Raw genomic sequence first — 10,202 nt, 5'->3', positions numbered from 1 at the left:
CAGCTTAATAGTAGACTAAAATCCTTAAGAATGTTAGTAATTTTTTTGTTTTGATTTATTATGCTTTTCTAATCATAATAGTAGATAGCCATCGTTTCCCACTCCAAACAATCCAGAGTAGTGGTTCTCAACCCTTTCAACGGCTTCCACAGTAACAGTTTTTTTTTTTTACTTAGCAACCAAGTACAGGAACACACACATGTACACAAACACAACTGAAACATAGATTGCACAATATAATATTTACTCTACGTACTAGAATTTTTTCAGCTTTATTTCATATCTTTCTAATCATGGTAGAGACTCACAAACTGATTCATGCCACAGAAGCGTGTTGCAACTAGAGTTTGCAAAATGCTACCTTAGAATGTTCTTTGTGAAGGTGTTCATAAATATTGCCCCTAGTGGTTGCACATTAGGTTATCCCCAAATTCTGGAATTTTGTCTACAATTTGTTTTTGAGTTGATCTGATCTGTTACAGGATTCATAGTTTAAGTCCATTTAAGGAAGTTTACTATTTACGATGACGAAACATGACATTTCCAGGAAGCAGAAAGTGGTAAGATTTCTTTTCACCAGCTTCTTACCCTGGGCCTTGAGCTCAAAATAAAATGAGACTTTGAGGATAATTCAGTTTTATTCACGGATTTCTCTAGCATCTCAATATTTCTGAAATTTCCCTTTTTGTAAAATTAAATAAACAGCTAAAAGAATAAAAAGCTGAAATAAATACATTAGAGATTTACATGGGTTACAGTGCATTTCCTATCTCTCCACACTTTATTGTTTCAATATTTATTTATTTTGCTTAAAAAGTTTTTATGTTGACAATTATTCATCAAAAAAATCTCAAGAATCTGGCATTCTTGGTCAGTATTTCAAAACTTGGAGTAAGTTTTAATAGGGCAGATGATGTGTTAAATGTATTATAAAATTGTCAAACTCTACATGTGGAACAGTTATTTTTAGGCACATAAACATGTACAACATAACAAATAGAAACATAAATATGGAAATATAGAGTGATCAACCAGATGATTTCCTGACTTACCTGAAAAATTACTTATACAACTAAATTCAGCCGCTTGCTCTCTTGACAATGGTAATGTAACATGCTGAATTCTCAGAAGTTGCTTAAATTTATGTTATCTGACATCAAATAGAATAGTCTTCAGATAAATGTAGTCCACAAAAACAAGAAGCCACATATTCCTTCAGAATGTGACCACAGTGACTTCAGTAAATCTAACTGAAAGATTCTAAATTTTCTCAAGAAATTTAACAAAAAAACAAAACAAAACAAAACAAAACCTTTAAAATTCTATAGATACTCTGGGTAGCATTTCAAGATTAAGGAAAACCAATGCATTGGCAGTGCCTGTGGTAAATACAAAATTAATCTCTCAAATTTGTTTTACAACCAGTATTTTTTATAAATATTGCTCAAAATCCTTCTATATCCATGTGTGGGAGCACACACAAACACACACACAATGCTATTTACATATGCACACACAGAATGAGCAAGAGACACTATTCTTTACCATAACAGAACTATCTCACTGGCCTGGAAATGGCTGTTATTCCATAACACTTTAAAAGTATTGATCAATTTAAGATTTTATTGAAAGTCAGTATTTAATGTACTATAGACAAAGACTTAATAGACTTAATTTTCTTTGGTTCACATAAAGCCAGAGTTTTAAAATTATTGTTGAAATATGCTTTTGGATTTTTTAAAAGACTTCACAATTAATTTCTTCTAACTACTTCTTTGAGAATGGAATTCCCGGTGACTTAGACATCCATTAGCAGCACATTTCTTTATTAACACTGTTTATTTTATGTTTATTTACTTTAATATTATTTTTCCTTAAATGAGAGGGGGAAAAAAAACTTAAAAATTAAATGCACGACAAGTGGAAGAAGCAGTGATTGGCTGATACCCCACGGCCAAGGGCAGGCTCCAGCAGGTTTCGGAGTAGCAAGGTCATCAGAGTATGGTGCATAATGGAGCATCATATTAGAGTGGAATTCAGCCAAACACAGTAATGTATGGATGTAGACGCATCTGAAAGAAGGAAAATAAAGATTTATGCAGGTAAAAAAAAAAATGCAATGAAGAAAATTTCCCTAGCATCTTATGCCCAATCGAAATGCTGTGGTAGAGGTTTAAAAGCAGAGAATTTTTATTTGCAAATTATGTATTTGTAAATAATAAATATGCTTGGTGGGGGGAATTAACTTGTCAGATGAACCCTACTTGGAAGCTTTGACAGTTTTGTTGTTGTTGTTTGTACACAGCATTGGAGTTCAATACAAACATTACTAAATTCCTGAAAATAAAGCTTTATTCCGCCTTTAAAACATTAATTCACCAGAAGTGATAATTAAGATTAGTTTTAGTGGTTTCAGCTCAATTCTTCTTGGAATGTGATTTCTCCCACAACACTAATGCTAAATAAAGCACTGTGTAATGTTCCGAAACAGAGTTCCTGCTTTAGAAAAGATTCTAAGGGCTTTTAGAATAAATAAGAAAGAAAAGCAAAGCTGACTCAAGATATATATATATATATATATATATATACACATATATATATATATACATATATATATATATATATATATATATATATATATATATATACACATATATATACACATATATATATATATATACATATATATATGAACAGATCTTACTACTTCTATAGAGTCATAGTAAATGAATGAATGGGAAGCCTTGCTATAGTCAGACATTGGTTATATACAGCTTAAATATAAAGATCTAAACAATTATTATACTAAATTTCCTACATAACCTCTACCACCACCCTCTCCTAGGGGAAAAAAAATTTGATGTTAAAATGTCTGATGGCATCGATGGCTATGGCAAAGCAATGGTTTTGTCATATTACATTTAGTTTTAAAAATAGTTCAGATTTCACTTTGAAAGTAATAAATTTAATCATTTATGATTTACTACATAAATTTAGAATCTAATACACTAGATGTGTTAACTGCCTAACAAGGAAGCAACCCAATTAAAAAATAACAAAATGTCATAGTCTTTGAAAAATTTGCTAGAAAACAAATTTAGAGGAAAAATTAGTTCACAATTGTGCATTATGAATGCTACTAAGGTAAAAGGGTATGGGTGAAGTTGGCAAAATGCAAAGGGGCACAGAGGCCAAAGGGAATCATCAATATCGATGAAAAGAAATAAAGATTATCTCAGTTAGAATGCAAAGAAAGTTTCATACATAATGTATAGAAAGCTTTTATTAATTTCCATGAAAAACAAGTTTTTATTGAGATTATTCTAAATGCTGAAAGGGTACTTAATCTATTGTCACTGTTCTGCTAAAATTAAAATTCTGATAGTTAACTTGTAGAATATTTGTTTTAAACTAGGTTAAGTTATTTTAATGTATGGCAGCAATTGCTATCTTACATAAGGGGGAAAGTAATATTAATTTCTATTCAAAAATCTATAAAATTTAAATTACAATTTTCCTGATCATTTTATAGGAAAAACTAGAGCCTGAAGTAAAGCAGCATTGCATTTTATTGTAGAAACGTTAATCTATATAGCTGAATATATAGTTAGTTACACATAGATCAATAAATCTCAACAGATTTCTGTCACTATTCTATTGGAGTATATACATTGAAAGTTATAAAAAATTCCATTTTTTCCCCTAGAAGTAGTATGCAATAAAAAGAACACTGGACTCTGCATTCCATAACTTGGACTCTAGTCCACTTTATATCCCTGATAATCTTGTGATCTCGGGTCAAATTACTTTTTCATATGAGGCCTTAGTTCCCTCTTCTATGAAATGAGGGGACTAGTTTGGTTAATGTCTTTTAATTCTAAAATATGATGACTCTAGTGATTTTAGATACAGACATTAAGCATTGGATTATATATTTTATTTCAATTTTATATGTTCTTAAAGTTCAAATATTTCTCACATGTCAATGTATGAAAACCACAGCAAAATAAAGTCTAATGGGACCACAGTTGGTTTATATAACTGTGTGTGGGGGTGAGGATGGAGAGAGACAGCGAGAGAAAGAAAAGAGGGGGATGGGAGGGGGAGAGAGAGAGAGAGAGAGATTTCGATATATACCATGTGCATACTATTCCATGTATGAAATATATAATTACTCAAAGAAAGAAAGATAACAAGAAAGAATGATTTGGCTATATTCCTCCAGCTGCATGATCTACTTAAAATCTTAAATTGACTTGTGGTTTTATGTCTAAGTCATTAATTGACTTACGATAAGTTTGGGACAAGGTTCAAATTGTCATACCTGGACTTCCATAAAAATGTGCGTATAGATTGAAGATCAAATCAGTGGATTACTCTTTCCTTGTTCCATACGGAGATTCAGGTAATAGATACCTCCCGACTAACAATAGAGCATAACTTTCATCAGTCACTATTCTCTTGCCTATGATAATAAGCCAAAGGTAACAGAAATCACACTATATGTGGATTTGCTGTAGATCCTGAAAGTGCTCTTAGTTACAGTAAGGAGAATCCATACTGTAGAAGTTATGCTTACAGAATTAGAGCTGGAAGCTGTGGTTGGCATCACCTTGCAGATGTGTTTCCATTATAATATATAGAGTGTAATATACATACACAAATTGATATTTAGTTTTCTCAGTGCTTAGAACTCTAATAGATGATGGCAAATAGATCACGTCATCCATTTGCTTCCTAAATTGAAGTAATTAAAAAAATCAGTGCCATATTTTTTACTAACTATACAATGAATATCAAGCACGATTTGATCAATTAAAGACATATTATTCAGACTACATTCAGCAGTTCCTTACGTAAGGAAAACTGTCACTGGAGATATGAATTTTTCTTGAGTATTTTAGGATCAGCTACAAATAGATTTTTAAATTAATGTTTATCCAAGTTGTATCTTCTATACTCCTGCCAAAAATAAAGTACCTTACTTTCCATTTACTAAATACAATAAAATTTTTACTTGCCAGTGCATTATCTAAATAACACCACAGCCAGGATAAGCTCAACAGGACTTAAACATAATAAGCAAAGTGCTAACTATACTTTTATATTATCTACTAATATTTTGGAATTATGTTATTAAAACAATGGAAAAAAAAACTACTAACAGTAAAACACAGAAGATTTCAAGATAAATAGAAAAACAATGCTTCTGCTTTTATTTCACAAATTAAAAACACAGTTGTACTTACAGGTCATAAAACTTTAATCATCACCAAGGCCAGATTTTATAAGCAAGGGAAGAATGAGTGAAAAGGTAGACACTTAATCTCCATAATGCTGTCAATGATCTACGGTTTGCTCAACTAGACACATTATTCAGTTGAGACCAAGGGCTTCAAGGGCAAAGGTCTAAACCATGAAAACCTGGGCTACAAGATCAGTTTCCCTGACCTGTGAATTTTAGCAACAATTCCAGCAACTCTGCAACACACATCTCCTAGCTTCTGCCCAAGAGTAACTATAGACTTACTTGAAGAACTCTAGAGCTCTGAAAACAAACCAAAAATTGGGGGTGGGGGCATTATTTACAAACTTTTATTCCTACAAAGCTGTTTAACTTATTATAATGTAGCTATTAAGAAGACTTAGGAACAACACTTCAAAATGTCTAATCCTCATGAAGGTAAGAACACAGTAACGAACATCACTTCCATTATATCACAAGTAAAGAACTGCGATAAGGCAACTCAGGAAAATATAAATAAAATGAAGAATTTATGTTAGATGAAGTTTCAGATTTTTAATTAACTCCTACGAAAGGAATTAAAAGATGGCAACCCTCAAGGTTTTCCTTAGCTAAGTTCAGTATCGAAGGGGGAAAATTATAACAAAACCCTGAAGTCATTTTTTAAATTTTATTTTACTTCAGGTGTAATCAAACAAAATACACTTTGGCAGGATGTAAAGACTAAAGGTAATATCTTTTTAAAATAAGAATAGAAAATTATCTACTTATGGTACAAACAAAAATTAAAACAAAAAAAAGATCCTGTTTTATCACGTCAGATGTCTAAACAGAATGTAACTTTGTAAATGGATCCCTTGTCCCCTGACAGCAATATTGAGATGAAGCGTATCAATTACTATTACTAATTACATTAATGGGAATGCACTCCATTCACCTTCATTTCATTTTAGATCAAGTATTTATTGTGGTTAAAACTTTATATATCTGTTGAATACCTCACAACATACAAGTTTTGCAAAGTCACTTTTGGCAAACTGTATGATTTATTCCAATGGCTTTGTAGGGTATGTGGACGTCTTTGCTCAGCTAAGAGACTAACACCATACATTAGTTTATTTATAAGCATATTACATTGCCTTTTAAACAGGATGCCACAACAGTCTCGATATTGACTGTTTTAAATATTCAAGAATATAGAGCTAATCCCATTTGATGAGTCAAACAAAGCTTAAATGATAGCACAGAACACATGAGGTAGTTACATAAAAAAATCTATAAATCTGCCACTGATATGTCTACTCAAAAGTTTAAGATTCCACAATTTAGAATGAAAATGCCATTCAGCCACAAGACAAAAAATCTTATTAGGACAAAAGCTGAGAAGTAAATGTTCTGCAGAAAGATCTCTTCATAGACTTTTGCACTACAAATTACCATTTTGTAGGGAAATTTCTACAGATCTCAATTTATTTGTGGGTATTTATAAGTAATCTTACAAAAGTGCTATTATTTTAACTGGAATTGTCCTTGTTTACAAAACGATAAAAGCACCAAAAATGAAACAAAATCTGCTTCTAATTCCAGGAAAAGTGATGACACAACAAGTAAAAACTTTCACTTGACATATTTCTTTTTAAAAGAAATAAATATTTTCAAAAGCCATTCAATGCAATATAGTTCAAATTTGTGTTTTCTTGGATTGCTTTGATTATTGGATATAAAAACATACTAAGACTGTTTCACCTTATCCAAGTAGTTACAGTAATGTACTATACAGAGAAAATATTTCTTTAGGAAATTAATTTTTAAAATTATGAAAGCAGTAATGAATTAATCTCTTTTCTCTAATATCTTTATTAGAGATAATAATATGTGTCCATCAATAACATCTTAATGTGTCCATCAATAACATCTTTAATGAGGCTATAAAATAACTTTTTCCTTTGCCTCAGTTCATCTCAGATCACACATTCCACATAAAAAACACAGTTAATAGAAAAACTAGTACTAGATATTATCTGACAGTCACAAACATGTCTCTTGAGATGAGTTCTGGAGTTGAGAAATAAGTGATTTATTAGCAAATTTATTCGTGGAATTGCTAGAGCATTGAACACAGCAGTTCCAAAAGGTTTTATTTGCTGTGTGTCAAACTTTGGTGGGTGTAAAAAGTAAACTTTATGAGTATGACATATATCACACAAGCAAAATTTTCAAAAATAAATTTTATATTTTCTGAAGTTAACCTCAAGTATACTTTTTTTTTTTTACTGCTTTCACATTTCACTGAGAAACAACTGTGTCAAATATTCCATGTAATCTTTATAGTCTCAGTATATCATGGTGCATACAAAATATTCTTGCACACAGTGCATCAAACATGAACATTTTTGTTGCTTGGCTAAAATAATAAGTGGTTCATACAATGTACTTTTGCTCATAAACTTTTAATACCAAACATGAAGAATGCAAACGCTGATTGTATAACCTCATAAAAGTATAATTGTTATAGATATCAAAGTATCAAAAATGTGGTTTTGTATTACATTTGCAGATCATTAAATACTTTTAAAATAGTGTTTTTGTCAACGTAGTCAGCGTTTCAGTATCTCAGACTTGGTACAACATTTACATGAGTCAGCATCCACTTATCTGTAAAATCCTGCATAAGATGTAACACAGCTAAAACTTTCATAGTGCCCAAGTTGCACAGACACCAGTAGTAACTTTAGAAATTTTCTCTCTGGATGTAATTATCCACATAGTAGCCACAAAAGAAAATATATACATATTTACTCTGGAAACAGAAAATGTAGGATGAAGCAGAGCTGTCAAGTGCAAAGAGACGTACAAAACGTTGCCTACTTTGAATATTTTCTTTAGTAGTTTAATAAATGTTGGTCTAACCTGCAAAATACAGTGGTATACCTTGCACAGATGGCCTCTACCAAAGTAATGGTATATGAATTAATATTAAATTCCTGCTATTGAATTTTTAAATGATAGCTTTAAAAAAGAAAAGACCAAATTTTGTAGAAGATACTCTCTCAGAGTTATTATCCCTGTCTGCGATATTTAAATATATTGGGATGCATCTTACCTGTTTGCTGTACTTGTTATTGGTTTGACAGCTGTACTCAGAGCAGTGATCTGATCCAATTGAAATGTTGTCTCCTGCTCCCACAAATGTGTTGGCTGGTGGTAGATCTTGTACCGCCTGGTGTTTCTTTCCTGCAGTTGGTGATTGGGGGTGAAGCTGGACAGTAGGCAATGGGGAACTGGATTTGTAATGCCTGGCTAGGTCAGGACTGCCAGGCCCACCATTAACTGATCGGTATCGGCCCATGCTGGGGCTGTCTGACAGCTTCTCATTGACACTATCATACCTTTGTCCATTTGGTTTAGAAGCTTCTACAGTGACAATGCTGCTGTAGAGAGGTTGTTTAGATTTTTTGTTTTTCTTGTCCTTTTTAGGCTTTTTAGATTTGTCATGCTGTTGGGGTGTAAAAAAGTCTTCATGGTCTTTTTTGCCAGCTTCATAGCCATTTTTATTTTTGGACCGGCAGTACCTTGCCATCACTACAATTAAGATGATTAGAATCACTGTCATAATTCCAGCAACCACCCCAATGACAATACTGAGTCTCTGTTTGCTAATTTCGTAGCTTGGGTCACCAGCTATATCCTGGGTAAGTGGAGTGTGCAAACTTCTGGCTATCTGAGAGTCGATCACAGTTGCATTAGAAACACTTTCATTGACAAACACATGCACCAGAGTCGTGGTGGACTGGGAAGGCTGCCCACTGTCATTCACTTGCACCACCAACCTGTGCAAGCCATAATGCTTTTGGGTGAGTTTTCCCACTAAGGAAACCACACCACTGGTGGAATCAATCTCAAACAGCTTGAAGGGATTCCCTCCCACAATGCTGTAGTTAAGGTCTGCATTGATGCCATCATCACTGTCTGTTGCCAGCACTGTAGCTACTACTGTCCTGACATTACTTGAAGGTGGCAGTAAAGTGTAGGAAATGTTTCTGGGAAGGGTAACTGTGGGAGCATTGTCATTTTCATCCATAACAAAGAGAGAGACCGTGGCTGTGGCAGATCTGGGAGGGTCTCCTCCATCCACAGCCTTGACTCTGAATGTATATGTGGTCTGATGTTCCCGGTCAAAAGACATTGTGGAGTAAATGGTCCCCGTGTCGTTTTCAATGGAAAAAATATTACTGTTCTCCTCTATGTACAGGCTCATCTCTGCATTGCGCCCCTTGTCAGCATCCATCACCGTGACCATCCCCACAGGGCTGTTGGGCTGCAAGTTTTCTTTCACATAAAAGGTAAAGACATCCTGCATAAACTTAGGGGCATTGTCATTCTTGTCAGCCACTTGCACAATCACGGTGGTGCTGCCCTGCAGCACCGGGATGCCCTTATCTTTGGCGTTAACTTTAAACTCATACCTGTCATTCTGTTCGCGGTCCAGCACCGTATTGACAAGGATATCCCCAGAATCCGGATCGATGGCAAAAATCCCCATCACGGAAGATTCCAGCGAGTAGGCGATCTCCGCATTTTTCCCGCTGTCAGCGTCTGTCGCCAGCACTGTGGCCACCCTCTCGCCAGGAATGTTGTTCTCAGGAAAGTAAACCTCCACCACCGACTGTCCGAAGACGGGCGGATTGTCGTTGGTGTCTCCCACCTTGACAATCAGGGAGTTGTTGCTGGAGAGGCTGGGGCTGCCCGAATCCACCGCCACTATAACCACGTTAAACTCCCGAGTGGTCTCATAGTCCAAAGGGGCCGAGGTATGCAGAAAGTACTTTTTCTTGTTCTGATCGCCCTCTGTGTCGCTGGCCGGCTTGAGCTGGAAGGGCACATCTCCCACCACGGTGCAGGTGACCACCCCATTCTCGCCTTGGTCACGGTCGGACACTTGTACCAGGGCGATAGG

At 34.4% G+C, this 10,202-nt stretch overlaps 1 protein-coding gene across 1 annotated transcript in view; it reads right to left on the bottom strand.

Moving 5' to 3' along the window:
- Positions 1-10,202, bottom strand: part of PCDH7 (protocadherin 7) — a 410,853-nt gene that overhangs the window by 398,191 nt on the left and 2,460 nt on the right. Inside the window, exon 2 of the mRNA XM_011365973.2 lies at positions 8,349-10,199. Within this exon, the coding sequence (XP_011364275.1) occupies positions 8,349-10,199 (1,851 nt within the window). The remainder of the gene's footprint in view (positions 1-8,348; positions 10,200-10,202) is intronic.

This window comes from Pteropus vampyrus, unplaced genomic scaffold, assembly GCF_000151845.1.
Source record: "Pteropus vampyrus isolate Shadow unplaced genomic scaffold, Pvam_2.0 Scaffold5, whole genome shotgun sequence".
Lineage (NCBI taxonomy): Eukaryota > Metazoa > Chordata > Mammalia > Chiroptera > Pteropodidae > Pteropus > Pteropus vampyrus.
Note: the sequence above shows the minus strand (reverse complement) of the source record. Positions and strands in the feature narration are given on the sequence as shown.